The sequence below is a fragment of the Danio rerio genome, chromosome 1, assembly GCF_052040795.2.
Source record: "Danio rerio strain M-AB ecotype USA chromosome 1, GRCz13ab, whole genome shotgun sequence".
Taxonomy (NCBI): domain Eukaryota; kingdom Metazoa; phylum Chordata; class Actinopteri; order Cypriniformes; family Danionidae; genus Danio; species Danio rerio.
In genome coordinates, this window is record NC_141021.1 from 51,983,439 (window position 1) to 51,998,338 (window position 14,900).

The 14,900-nt window shown below is 35.7% G+C and overlaps 2 protein-coding genes across 5 annotated transcripts in view; one reads left to right on the forward strand and one right to left on the reverse strand.

Annotated features, from left to right (window-relative positions):
• Positions 1 to 13,915, forward strand: part of LOC794408 (inositol 1,4,5-trisphosphate receptor-interacting protein) — a 29,441-nt gene extending 15,526 nt beyond the window's left edge. The window contains exons 1-2 of one of the 2 annotated variants that reach the window (XM_087237673.1): positions 10,951 to 11,561; positions 11,834 to 13,915. In XM_087237673.1, coding sequence (XP_087093799.1) covers positions 11,835 to 13,793 — 1,959 coding nt within the window. In that variant the 5' untranslated portion in view covers positions 10,951 to 11,561; position 11,834 and the 3' untranslated portion in view covers positions 13,794 to 13,915. Of the gene's footprint in view, positions 1 to 10,950; positions 11,562 to 11,833 lie in introns of those variants that run through there. The other variant, XM_087237672.1, reaches the window with a different exon arrangement.
• Positions 2,764 to 9,022, reverse strand: calhm1b (calcium homeostasis modulator 1b). Of its 3 annotated transcripts, none has more exons than XR_015476947.1 (4): positions 8,633 to 9,022; positions 6,147 to 6,732; positions 3,234 to 4,177; positions 2,764 to 3,043 (listed from the first exon to the last, which is right to left on the reverse strand). XR_015476947.1 is itself a non-coding variant. In XM_087237696.1 (4 exons), the coding sequence occupies exons 3-4, from the start codon at positions 6,696 to 6,698 to the stop codon at positions 3,503 to 3,505; spliced, it is 1,227 nt and encodes a 408-aa protein (XP_087093822.1). In that variant the 5' UTR covers positions 6,699 to 6,732; positions 8,633 to 8,673; positions 8,947 to 9,010; the 3' UTR covers positions 2,764 to 3,502. The 3 variants fall into 3 exon arrangements, 2 of the variants coding, with proteins under 2 accessions (XP_087093822.1, XP_087093821.1); XM_087237696.1 differs by having other exon boundaries at positions 2,764 to 4,177; positions 8,633 to 8,673; positions 8,947 to 9,010; XM_087237695.1 differs by having other exon boundaries at positions 2,764 to 4,177; positions 8,633 to 8,673; positions 8,767 to 8,946.
• Positions 13,916 to 14,900: the final 985 nt, after the last annotated feature.

A 14,900-nucleotide genomic window follows, 5' to 3' on the forward strand; every position in this document is an offset into this window, starting at 1 on the left:
CAATCTTGATGACTTATCTGTGGAGTGCATGAGTTCATTTTCATGTTAACCAGATTATTTGCTGGCTATCTAAGCGATCAGGAGAAAGATTTCATTCTTAGTTTGGCATACGTTGTCTTAAAACTGTTTCTTCTACTCTCAAAAAAATGACATACTTATTTAAAATGAGTTGAAACAACACAATTCTTGAGTTTTTTAAGACAACTTGTTTTATGTTCTATCCACTTACATTTGTAAAAACTACGTTAGCTGAATTCAGTCATGTTGTCTCAACACAAATCAGTAGTGTGGAAGCCAGCATTTTTAGTGTAGTGTAGTGTAGTGTAGTGAAGTGTAGTGTAGTTTAGTGTAGTGTAGTGTAGTGTAGTGTAGTGTAGTTTAGTGTAGTGTAGTGTAGTGTAGTGAAGTGTAGTGTAGTTTAGTGTAGTGTAGTGTAGTGTAGTGTAGTGTAGTGTAGTGTAGTGAAGTGTAGTGTAGTGTAGTGTAGTGTAGTTTAGTGTAGTGTAGTGTAGTGTAGTGAAGTGTAGTGTAGTGAAGTGTAGTGTAGTGTAGTGTAGTGTAGTGTAGTGTAGTGTAGTGTAGTGTAGTTTAGTGTAGTGTAGTGTAGTGTAGTGAAGTGTAGTGTAGTTTAGTGTAGTGTAGTGTAGTGTAGTGTAGTGTAGTGTAGTGTAGTGAAGTGTAGTGTAGTGTAGTGTAGTGTAGTGTAGTGTAGTGTAGTGAAGTGAAGTGTAGTGTAGTGTAGTGTAGTGTAGTGTAGTGTAGTGTAGTGTAGTGAAGTGAAGTGTAGTGTAGTGTAGTGTAGTGTAGTGTAGTGTAGTGTAGTGTAGTGTGTTCCCAAGGCTAATTTTGACTATTCTAAATAGTTTTTGATCACGTTAAAACAAGAATATGCTGAAATAAACTAAATATAAATGTTAGATTATAAACATTTAACATGTAAACATTGCTTTGGCAAATAACTGACTTAAATTTGAGCTGCAACTAAAGGCTGATTTATACTTCTGCGTCAAGCGCACATGTATGCTCCGGCGCAGTCTGCGCATGGACGCATGGCCCTTGCTGTGGCCGTTGCTGACGCATAATGCAAGCACTGTGATTGGTTGGCTTTGTGGCGCTGAGGAGTGTGGGTGGGACCGAGAGCCGTGTGAACCCGCTGGAGTGAGTGTTTACAAGTGTCGAGTCCCATGAAGGAGCTCCAGATGGAAAGTTTTTGTTTTGTTTTTACATTATGATTAAAGTTGTTGCACGTCTGCCAGTTCCCACCTCAAAATGAGCAAGTTTGAGCTACTTCTACATTAAGGTAGCGTTCAGAAAAAACAAAACACCAGAAACTCAACACAGAGGAACATAAAGACCTCACTGTCAGCTAGCATTTCGGAAGTGTTATTGCAGAGCAACACAAACAGCGCGCAGAAGTATAAATGCACGACAACGTACAAGGTATGCACCATGGGTCACGCCGATCACCTGATGCAGAAGTATAAACAAAGCATTGAGTTGCTTTCACACCTAGTCTTTTTTTCTTGAACCGGGCATGTTTCCACAATTAGCGCAGTTCATTTAGCATATGTGAGTCCAGCAATCGCACTCGGATACACGCCAAAAAAAAAAAAAAAACAGTCCGAGATTGCCTGAATGAGGTGGTCTCGCCTCAATTAAAACATATTCTGGAGCTAATCGATTGTAGTGAGAAAGTAATACGATCCAAACCAGGCTATATCATAGTGTATTATGGATATGTAATAGGCATACAATTGAAATCAGGATTATTAGCCCACTTGTTAACTTTTCCCCAATTTCTGTTTAACAGAGAGAAGATTCTTTTCAACACATTTCTAAACATAATAGTTTTAATAACTCATTTCTAATCACTGATTTCATTGTTATTTGCCATGATGACAGAAAATAATATTTGACAAGATATTTTTCAAGACACTTTTGTACAGCTTAAAGTGACATTTAAAGGCTTAACTGGGTTAACTAGGCAGGTTAAGGTAATTAGGCAAGTTATTGTGTACCGATGGTTTGTTCTGTAGACTATTGAAAAAAATATATAGCTTAAAGGGGCTAATAATATTGACCTTAAAAGGTTTTTTATTCTGGCCGAACAAACTAAAATTAAAACAAAAAAGACTTTTTAATATTATCAGACATACTGTGAAAATTTCAACTCTGTTAAACATCATTTGATAAATATTTTTGAGAAAAAAAAAATTCAAAGGGGGTTTAATAATTCTGTATATAACTGTATATGGCTGTAAATAACTGTATACGGCTATATGATGAGAGGATTTCATGTTAAATACGAAAGTGAAAGCATGCTAAACTGTTAACGTGAGCTGTTTATCCGTTAGGAAAATTGACTGAACAGCAGTCTTGGTTTATGTATTATTTTTCTCTATTATATAAAGCCTGTAATTCATAGTTTCCCAGAGATGGGTTGCGCCTGGACGGGCATCTGCTGCTCTGTATAAGTTGGCGGTTCATTCCGCTGTGGCGACCCCGGATTAATAAAGGGACTAAGCCGAAAAGAAAAATGAATAAATGAATGAATGCAATGCATAATTCTAGCCAACTTCTATGTATGAGAAAGTTTTACCTCTGATTTATATTTAGTGATGATGTCTGTGGGTGCCACCATTTAAAATTAAAGTGCAGCTTTTCGCTTATAATGTCGTCATAAACTAAAATAAGCACGCAAGACAGCAGAGCGGGACTCCAATAAACCGTGAAACTCTGACCAATGTGACGAGAGTTGGTTAATTTGGTTTAATGGCTTTATTAAAATGTCTTGCTTTTTCTAGTTTTGCTATATATGATCTGAAATATAAAGAAAACAAATAAAAGGTCACAGTGTATATTTTAATATCAGTATATCACCAATGTCAGTATTTCAAATATAATAGAATATAATAAATAAATTGCATTATTTAAAATCAAATTATTGAAAATATACAAAGATACATACCATGCTTGACATTAGCCTCTCAACATTTTGCTAAATACCTTAGCAAAACAAAGATAAGTGATGCTAGTGATGTATCTATATACACTGAAAAAAATTATTCAAAGATGATTCCTTGGATTTACTCAATTCTTTTACGTTAAGTGGTTGTAAACAAATTATTTGTGTTGAATTTAAACAAACAAATTAGGTTAAACATAATGAAACTTAATTTGTTGGTTTAAATTAAACACAAATAAATTGTTTGCAACAGTTCTGCATGCAACACTTTTTTCAGTGTATAAGATAAGTAAATGTATACATACAGGGTTCATTAGACAGAATTGCAAGAACTAAAGAGTATGACAGTTGTGTTAGGTCTCTTTTCTTTTCAGACCAGTCCTATTTCCTGGTCTGAAAAAAGCAAGTGTTTACAGTGATGTGCTCTATAGCGGCCTCTTGTGGAACAAAATGAAACCGCTTCATGTTTAAAGTCATAAATGATACACTGCTTAGCTTAAAAACAACAAAACAAATCAATGCAAGTGGTTTCTTCTGTCAGACCTTACTATAATACACCGCCCATGCTTTCTTTTGACCACTGTATGGAGAAGGAAGACCACCATTAAGGAATCCTTTTTGGCTACCATTAACATTGCCATGTCCATTCAAACCACCATTTTGGCCATTATCACATTGCTTCTCCAATTCACTTTGACCAACATCAAGGCCAGCATTCACATAACCATTTTTAAAGCCATGTTGGCTCACATTATGCTCATTATTATCACAGTCATGTCCACCTTGAGCATTGTTAGCATTTGTGCTACTTTCGCTATTTTTAGCAATAGTAGCATCTCCATATTTTCTCAGACTCAGCGCAGGTTTGCACGTGTGCCAGTCCCAGAGCACCTTGTTCATAGTGTCCTGGCGCCGAATACCCAGCAGTTTGTCTTCCTCGCTATCTGTTTTATCGTCCTCATCATCGCTGTCATCGTGGTCGTGGCAGCTCTGAATCTCGCCGCTAATATCCTCAAAGTACTGCTTGATGCAGACCTTGGCGAAACTCTTGGCGTGTTCCGTGCAGGTCTCGTCAAACATCCTGCGCTCCGTGTCCACGTAGTGAGACCAGTATTTGGTTTTGAGGAAGACGGCCTGCGTGAAGCAGGGACGAATGGCTCGGATTAGAAATGCAACGATTGTGATGATCAGCAAGAACAACCATCCAAAGGCCTGGGAAGATATTTAGAAGACAAACACATATGCATTAGTATTTTTAGCTTAATTCATGATCTTTTGACAGTGTTGTCTCGATACTGGAATTCGATATGAATCAGTATGAAATTTTAAAAACGTCAATTTCTCGTGAACATTTAAGATCTGTTGAGCACGTTCTTAAACAGCGCTGATTGGCCATTGTGTTCATGTGCTCAACAGAAATGACTGTGATTGGCCGTGAGGGTCATCTATTCACCAAACTCACCGCTGTTTACTGAGTTTAACCATAGATACAGGGACACTGGAGATTTTTAAAGCTGCGATTAATCAGCAATTATAGACAAACCAGCTGATCAATGTGACTGTAAAACGCTACAGTGTTCCTGTATCTGTAGTTACACTTAGTAAACAGCGGTGAGTTCAGTGAACTGATGACCTTCACGGCCAATCACAGTCATTTCTGTTGAGCACATGAACACAATGGCCAGACAGCGCTGTTTTAGAACGTGCTCCAAAGTGCATAAATGTTAGTGGGAAATGGATGTTTTTAAAACTTCACTACCAATTGGTATTGAATTCCAGTATCGTGACAACCCTATTTTGACATATAAAGCTATTATGGTGCTCACACTAAATTATTGTAAAATTGTCTTGGTAAGTTGGAGTTAAAAAAGAAATGTTTATTTTTTATTCTCCAGTAAACTTAACTGCATAAACCATGTGATATGCAACTATACTTTAAAGTTTCAAATAATTTTGTCAAAAAAAAAAAAGTTGAAATATGTGTTGTATAGTTCATTCAGTGTATAATAAATTATGATATTAAATTTTCTATTTAAAAATTCAAAACTTTTTGTGGGTCAAATGTAGTGGATTGAAGGATAGTTGCAAAGTATGAAGATTTAAAAAAACTGACAAACAACAAACAATGAAATATTTTAAATTAGCATTTTGGCACTACACTGTAACCCTTAAATGTATAGTGGTCCCTCGCCATAACACAGTTCACCTTTTGCAGTCTTGCAGAATTTTTTTTTGATTGTGTGCAATTTAACATGCTTTTTTTTTTACAGAGCATTGTGTTCTACGTCCTGATCAGCACATTGTTTTCTGTGTTCTGATTGGCTACAGACCATTGTCAATCAATCTCCTCCGTGCCGTGTCTTCTGGACAGTACAGAATGCATTCAGCTTACCAAATTTACTTATATCTTTGATTGCTAACAGTGTGACGGAAGCCCAAAAACCCCATAATGTAGATGAAACATTCTGCAATGTCAAAGGCACCCAAAAAGCAGAGGAAGATGCTAACCATTGCACAAAAAGTTGGACTTTTGGACATGCTAAAGGAAAGTAGAAGTGTTTAAACAAGAGGGAAAAGTGTGTAAATGAAGAGTGTATAATGAGTAAAGTGAAGGGTTTTACAGCCTTTAAAACATCTATATTAATAGTAAAAAGTAAAGCGAACTACTTGACGAATTTCACCTATTTGCGGGCCATTTTTAGAACATAACTCCCACAATTAACGAGGGACCACTGTACTCTTTTTAAATGCAAGCAAAATTCTTACTCCAAATATGCCTGACATGATTTTTTTGTATATAAACTATAATTATGTAAATAGTTTGAATAATTATTGATTTATAATACATGCACACAAAATATTAAACATTTTACTATACATTAAGTGAATCAATCAAAATTAAAAATGTACATTTTGACAATCAAATATTACGTCTTATAATTTTTTTTTGTGTACAATTTCTTTACATTTTGCTCCTGTACGGTTTTCATTTTAGTTAAAAGTCGGTTTAATTTTAGTTAGATTTTATCTATGTACTCTTTTTCTATATATATTTCAGTTTTAGTTATTTCAGTTGTCCACAAATTACAATTAAGATAAATTTGCCTTTGTAACTCGTTGAAGCTTGATAAAATGTTTATTATGAACACCGTTAAATCCTTAAATTATTAATCAAACCCACCTGTGAAATACAGCGTATGTATCTGGTGGCCGCTTCTCTTGACATTATGTGCTGCCCGTCATATATATGCTTGCAGGGTATCTTGGCCAGTGTTCGTAAGAGTTCCTCTTGCGATAACCCATGTCCACTTCCATTCCTACCAAACTCAGACATGTCCAAATCCATACTGTAGGCACACAAGAAGCTTTTACCATCCATCAAAGTCACCGATATCCAAACGGCAGGCGCAATGAGTGAACGCTGGGATATGGACACACACATGTATCGCATAACCGCTGGGTCCTTCGACCTCTGTCCTATAGGCCGTTTCCACTCCTCCGCCAACATCGAGACATTGTTGTTCAATACAAAACCCAAAAGGAAAAACCAAATGGGTGGAATAACCAGCATGCTGATCCCATAGGAGTAGTTATATTCAGGGATACAGGGACAGTTGAATTCGAAAGACGTGTAAAGTTGAGCGCTCGCCAGGGCCATGATGCCACAAATACCATTCATGAAAGACTCCTGGTTGGACTGGAGGATCTGGGCCATCATTCGAAACTTATCCATATTGATGTGTTGGTTGGTCTACCTTAAGATGAACCTATATGGGAAAATTGGTTACAGAGATAACAGGATTTAATGTAATAGTTCCCGATAAAGCGTTTCTATTCCAAGTTGTCTACTTAACCCTTTATGTGCTGTTGGGGATGTTTTCATCCACTCTGGGGTGATTTTGAGTCTTAATTTGGTTAATTTTTTCTGTGTTATAGTAAATGTAATGACTTTGGTGGCATTTTATTTTAATTCATTGGAAAAATGCTTTGGAATTGGCAAATTTACGGTTTTGTTATGTTCAAAGCTGTTTTTGGCCTATTGACCTCCATTATATTTTTTGATTGCAAAACTATGACACATTATTATGTATTCTTGATTGTTGGTTGTTTTCTCTGTTGGGAAGAGGTCAGATTTGTCATTTTTGCTGCTGATCATCAGTTGCAGTGCAAAACAAAGTGTAGTTTTCAGGCTTTTAAATGGAGTTATATAGAATAAAGTGTGTGCGTGTGAGACTACTTACCTTGATATGTGTGAGAAAATCTAAATAAGCAGCTCAGCTCTCAGAACATAGTAAACATTTTACTTACAAGTGTTTTTATGCTCGTATGCTATTATTGGTTTTTATACTCCATAGAAATCCATACCAGAAACTTTTTTGCCTATCTACAGGGTGGGCCATTTATATAGATACACCTTAATAAACTTATTGGAAATCTCACAAGAAAAACAATGGTGTGCTTGGTTTTAACGTAACTTTATTCTTTCATGAGTTATTTACAAGCCCCCTTACATATATAAAATGTGACACAATCAGGGCGTTAATATCACCAACCATTCCCATTTTATTAAGGTGTATAAATGGCCCACCCTTTACAGGGTTAATGGTGCTAACTGATGATCAACAGTAAAAATTTCCAATTTTACCTCTTCACAACATAAAACCACACAATAATCAAGAATGCATGATTATTTGACTTATTTGAAGGCTTTGCAATCAAAAATGTATTTTTAATGCAAGTCAGTGTGGCAAAAGCACACACAAGCATAACAAAAGTGTAGTCAATTTGAACACGAGTTACAGTCAACATTTAAAAACTATTTTGCTTTTATAAAGGTGTGCATATTGACAAAAATATGTATGATATTCATTGGAAATTAATTTAAAAGCGTATGATATAAATGTTAGATTGTTTTTTGGTAATAGTTCACTGTGTTGTTTACTAATGTGAATTTATTTATTCTGAAATTATGCAGACAATGAGTGATTATATGACAGTAAAGAACTGTTTTTTATTATTTGATTATTGATTACTACAATTGCAACAGTTTTTTTTATTTATTTAAAAGATCATCATATACGAACTGTTATTAATGAATGTGTTATGTATTAATTTCTTCACATAGTTTTAACTAAATTGATAAATTAATGTTAAGTACCACAATGGTTGCTTTTGTTTCTTTTATTTTCTAAAACTGAAGTTCATTTTAATAGCAGTTTAAATGAAAATAATAAACCAAATCATATAAACACAACAACCAAAAAATATGCATGCGTTTCTGATTGCATAGTTTTTTGAAAAACATTTATCTTTATTTGAAATAATCATATTTTAGTCTTGAAAAATATATTTAGTTTGAAGCAAGCAATGTTCTATTGTAGTTGTTGTTTCCCAAAATTGCAGTTAGTAATGCTAGATACTTACAAACTATCTGATTCTAATTTCATTCACATATGACTGATAATGTGTGCATTATATGTTAGATAATGTTAAAACTGTTTTACAATTGAATAGTTTTATATGCATTTCAAAACATACATTTGTGTCACATGCACTGAGGAATTCCAAATAAATTAGGTCACAACAACTGTACAGAAACAAACAGAGGTAATACCAACACGTTCACAAACAACAGTCTGAGAGATATCTATAACGAAGTCTACTTACTGAATTCTGCAGTGTTTGAGCAAATCTTCAGGGTCTGTGAACTAGAAGCAGAAAACCTTTCAAAGCAGAGGATTTGTGTAATCGGATTCAACCCTCATACGCTCTCTTTCTCGCACACAAAACAGCATACACACCTTCTCCCACGTGATCAGCTGCTTAATATTTCTTAAGTTGAAAGTCTGATTGATATGTTGATATCATCGTCTTCATCTGTGCTCATTTTGTCTCTTCAGACATCATGATTTCATCTTTAATTTTCAAAAGTGTCTTTGTATTTTATTGCAGGACACAGATGATTGCATGTATTTACATACCTGGTAATACAGGGAGAGTGTGGCTCAGAACACATGCAAAAGTGTTGCCTCTCCCTATTCAAATAAAATCTTCTGTGGGATTTCTGGTGGAAAACTTGAATCATTGACAAGGCTTGTGAAGGACAGTAAATTATCTTTTTAATATGTGATTTGCCGGGTTAACCTGAAACAAATCTTTTTTTTTTAAGTCAGCAAAAAAAACAAAAACAAATGCAAATTAATTTCAAGTTGTTAGAGAGGTAGATTTTGGTAATCTAGTACCAACAGCAAGGCAAGCGCGTCAGCTGCTCACATGCATGTAATGTTTGCTACATCCAAGTTTATTTGGCAAATGCTTTTCATCTCGTATTATTCAAATGAACCCTTTTTCAAGTCCAAACTATTTTAATCATGAATAGAAACTTTGTTTTTAAGGGAATTTTATTTGAAATTTGCCATTTCCATTACTTCTTTATCATTCTTCAAAATGCACATAAACACTTCAGTTCAAACTTAGCTATTGGATACTGATTGGCACGCTGTACCGGGAGAGAACCCAGCATACATTTTTTGTTTTTAAAAGATGTCTAATAGACATCTAAACATAGTCGTCTTGGCTAAAACGAGGCAAAATTTTGGCAATCTAATTGACGTCTAAAAATAGGCCAAAACTAGACTAGTCAATAAATAGCAGAAAGGAATGACTCCATGTATAAAGAATCAGTGTATCCTTCCGTCCATTCCATATCCGTTTTCAATCAAAAAAAAATAAAGAAAAAAAAACTTTAAACAGCCGTTTTTGGGTTTTTTTTCTCACACACACACACAAAAAAAAGATTTTGGCTCGATTTTAGTTTTTTGGTTTAGGGTAGGAAAACAGATAAATTACTTTAAAATTCATTATACACATGTAGGCGGTGCTGAAACGCACTTTTTTCCTCCAATTTTATATATGGGTAGGTAGGTACGAGGAAAAAGTGCGTTTCAGCTGCTATATTAAAATAGCACAAAAATGTTATAGCCCCATGCAGGGCCCAATGTGTTCTTATTCTGGTCCTGCAAACAACTATTAAAAAAACTGAACAATAAAAAAACCCTAAGTAAACAATATTTTTCATCTCTATTAATTATTATTATTATTATTATTATTATTATTATTATTTAGGCCTATACTGTAGCTTTGAAACAATCATGGAAACCAGGTTCTGCTCGGAAATGGCTATCTTTGCTCAGCATCAGGTGCGCAGCAAACTATGACCTTATTTTAATGACAAATGTGTAATAATTTAATTTATACATATGCAACGAATGTAAGCCTGCTAACTGATCAAAAGATAGAGTATGTAAACTTCACGTCACAAGCTCAGAAACGTTTGACCAATCAGAGAAAAATGGGTGTTTGAGCACCGCCTACATGTGTATAATGAATTTTAAAGTCGTTTATCTGTTTTCCTGCCCTAAACCAAAAATCAAGGCAAAATCTTTTTTTTTTCTTTTTTTTTGTGAGCGGAAGAAAAATTTAAAAAGCAGCAGTTTTCTTAGTTTTCCTTTTTTTTTTTTTTTTTTTTTAATTGTTTGAAAACAGATATGGAATGGATGGAAGATACCCTGATTAAAAAGTCAAGTCTAGTCTAATCTGTCTATTTGATGACTAGTCTAGTTTTGGGCTGTTCTTAGACATTTAATAGATTTTCATTGACAGCCCAAGTTTAGCCTTGTTTTAGGAAAGCTATCTACATTTAAATACCTATTATTAGTCTATTAATCAAATTGTTTGCTGGGAACCCTGAGCTCGGAGATATTTGGCCTGGTCATTTAGCATAGAAGGGGGGAGTCGAGATAAGGTGGTCTCGAGAGCTCCCCCTTGGTATAGGAGGAAAAAGATGGAATTTGTTTCAAAAACAAGTGTTAGGGAGGTAAGAAAAATAAGCTTTTAATTTAGGCTTACACCTGTCTGATTGGTTTATTGGTGATTGTTGATGCAAGACCAGCAGTTCAAGCATAGCATGTGATCCTCTCGAAATTAGTTTCACAAACTTCAAAGTAATGGAAATCTAGTTATTGATGCCAGCATCTGACTCTATTGATTAAAAAAAAAAAAAAAAGGTTTTATTGGAGTCGGCCTTGTGTACATGTGGTATTAAGATACCTTTTAATTGATCTGATCATAAATGGTAAATACAGGTGCAAATGGCAAACTTTGAGCTAGTCTAATTTTGACATTTACTTTCCCATCAATTTTTGATTCTCCTAAGTACACATTAATACAACAGGGTCTAAAGGTTATGCAAGATCAGTCTTAGTTATAACAGTGTAGCATGTAGCATTAGTAATCTATCCAGAAGCTTTATTTTTTTATGCTGATTGATTCACTTTTTCGGGGAGTTCATGCATGACAATCTCACAAACCTGCATATCTTTTATGCTGAGATAAGCAACCGGTGTACTATTTAAAAAAGAGGAAAGGGTTGTACCACAGGACAGTATTCAGGAAGTGTGCTGTCAAACTCAAACTTTTGACAGGGTACATCCTGTGTGAGAAGCAGAAAAGCGAACAGAGCTCTGCGAAAAACATTTTTAGCCCATTTCAGTTCAACAAGACAAGTTTGTCCTACTTTTAGGTGGGGTAATAAAAGGTAAGTTTTTTTTTTTTAAGATTAAAGTTGTTTGTTTGTTTAAACATGGTTCAATTGTCTAGTAAAGATAAATGTACACGATTTATATTTGAGAATATCTGAAGTGATATCAAATGTGCTAACGTGACTATAGAGCATCAGTTATTATACTTGATATCTATCAAACATTGATTTTTGATTGATAAATCTGATGTAGCTTCTGGATTTTTTTATACTTTAATAGATAAAAACAGCTTTCTAAACAGGAAGTATATGTTTTTGTTCTCTCATAGGATGGAGGACACACTTCTAAGTGTGTTTGTCGTGGTTGTGAGTCTAATACTTTCAAAGGATCACAATGTGTTTCACGAACAAGATGATGACATTATAGTGAGCATGCAAGACCATGAGCACTTTCTACTGAAGGAGAAGGCAAAGCTGGAACAAGGAGAGCACCCTGTTGCCATAGAGCTGCCATATTCAAATCAGGAAGCATCACAGAGTCACCGCAAGCTGCCAATAGAGGGCCACGTGTCAGATGTTAAACAAATCGAGCCAAATGTCGAGACAAAAGTGTTGCATGAAGAGCAAATGTCCTCAATGGGGGAGCAAAATGAGTTCCGGCAAAAGGCATCAGATGACCAGGAAATACTGAGTATTGACAAAGACAAGTGGACTGTGCATATGGCAAGTGAAGGTCCAACAAATGAGCAAGTCCGCTTAGGGTCAACTGTGGACCAGAATGTGTCTCAGGGGGAAGCTGAACATCCGGAAGAGCCAAAATATGACCGGATCGACACCCATCGTGAACATCAAGCTGATGAAGGATTTGACCAAAAAATACCAACCTCAAGCCAAAGGTTGACAACAAGACCTCAAGAAAAGCAACCGAATGACCAAGATGTCACTTTCATCTATTTCCTCTGGAGGACATATTCAATAATTTCATTATTTCATTTTTTGAAAAGGTTCCTGAAGAAGGGATCCAAAACGCAGAAGATGTTGAGATCCACAAACGTCTCCAAAATAGTTTCTAATATCGATTACAAGACCTTAACTAGCTTCCATAACCAGTGCGTTGTGCTCCCACGAAATCACAGCTGGCAAACCTGCGAGTTCGTTGAAGGTTTTGTGAACGACCTTTTGGAAACTGTGAGAAATTCGAGCACTGCAGGTGCAGATATGGAGATTGAGGACTTTGTTGGCATTGGCAGCTTTTATGAGCAATGGGCTTCAAGGAAGAGCGTTGTGTGCGACATACATGTACCCATCATCCCACCAAAGTCGTGTAGCTTTGAGTTTACGCTTTTGAAAGAAAATAGAGGTTCAACTGCACAGAACAGTTGCAGAATCAAGATGGTAAAAAATTCAGGCAACTGCCATTGCAACAGTTCCAACATAGATAATCCTGATGATGATGATCTGTTGTGTCTCCTACATCTAGATAACAAAATCGATGATCATGCACCTGACAAATGCATTAATGATTTATGCCAAGAGAATACCTCATATCTTGCTAAAACTAAAGTTTTGAAGTGGTTTAAAAGCACCGTTAGGAAAGCATGGAACGAGATAAGCCATAAGTATGATTTTGAGCTCATATTCCGGAACAGGGAGAACCCTGGAAGTCTTAAAGTTCGGTTCAGGTCAGGTCGGGTTATTCAGTTCAGACTTACACCTGTGGTCAGGTTTAAAGACTCGGAGGCACATCTGATGTCATATCTTCCCTCTGATGTATTTTCAGACACTTACTGGCCTGTATGTTTTGCACGTTATGAAAATGCTCTTCTTCAACACCTAACCAATACGCTTCCAGACAACGCTTGCCATATTTATGTTCTGCAGATGCTTTCTTTTCTACATAAACACCAAACTGGCCTGACTGGGCCATGCGGGCTCACAAGCTACCACTTAAAGACTGCGCTATTACATCTTCTGCTCAAGAAAACTTTACACTGGGAGCCTGAGCAGATTGGTTGCAGGCTCAATGATCTGTTCACTTTTCTCCTAGAGAAACTCAACGCTAAAATGCTTGACCATGTTCTAGTTGCAAACCCCCTCATTCCTTGTGTAATCGGACTCCCAAAAGAGTTCACAGAGGGAAAACCCGTTAACCTGTTTTTGCCGCTGTTGTCAGATGACAAGTTGTATTTAAAAACCAACAGACACTTGCTGGAGATGATCAAGAACATGCCAGTGCTGATACAGGAATATGGATCAGTGAGAAATGCGCTTCAACAGAACCACTTATAAAATGAGATGTGCTGAAAACTTGTTAGAATTGTGTACTTTTTCTTGAGATATGAATGTAAAGCCTTGAGTATACTTTGTGGTCTGTGTACTGGACAAAATGTCATTAAAGTAGGTAAATTTGCTGCCCTTTTTTCTAACCTTACATACAACATAAAATCCACTCATATATGCACTTTAAGTTGTTGTTTCACAACATGGCAACACTGGTCTTGTTTCACAGCCAAGGTCATCCTACAAGGCCATAATCAAGAGTGCATGTGAAGAGGTTAAAAGATGAATTCTTGTTTAAAAGGTACAAATACATCTCATATTTGAGACAGAAAGTGCAAGCTATGGATGAGGATCAGCTTTTCTAGTGTCAATCACAGTTTACAAACTAAAACAGACAGTAGTCAGCATTTAAAGTGGATCAAAACAGTTGGTGTTAGTCCTAATGGTTTTTGGGCTTTCATAAATGGATTTGATCAATTTCAAATGTTGACTATAGTATAATTGTTCTTTTATTTGACTTTGAATTCATGCCAACGTACAGCAGATGGCACTCTAGGCTAGTTTGAACACCAAATAGCGCTCTTGGCTACTTTTGAACAGCAGACAGTACGAATTAAAGTATACTTTGGGCATGAATGTTCTTAATCACATCATTGTTTGCTTTTGGGGTGCAAATAAACTATGAAAGACAAAATGCTCGAGTATGTTCAGTTTACTTAATATGAAATAAGCACTTGGATCAAAGCATGGTACTGTTAAGGTCCAACTTAAAAAGATGTCCTACCAGGAACCTTGCGACTCCCAGAATGAGTTGGTGTCATCATGGCCAGATAAAACAAACTCTGGTATAAATGTGTACTTTTTTGGAGTCAAACAGTTTGGACAATGCTTGAACAAAACTTAAGACCTCGTGAAAACACGATTAAGACTTAATACCTTTAAGAACCTTAATTTTCTCATAATTGAATAATCAACCTAATACTTTAAGACCCTGCAGACACCATGCACTTGAATCAAACCATAGCAGTATTAGGATCCAACTTTAAATACATGTCATCTAAAATAAATAAATAAATTAATTAAAAAAAAGATATCCTCCTAGGAATCTTGCTATTC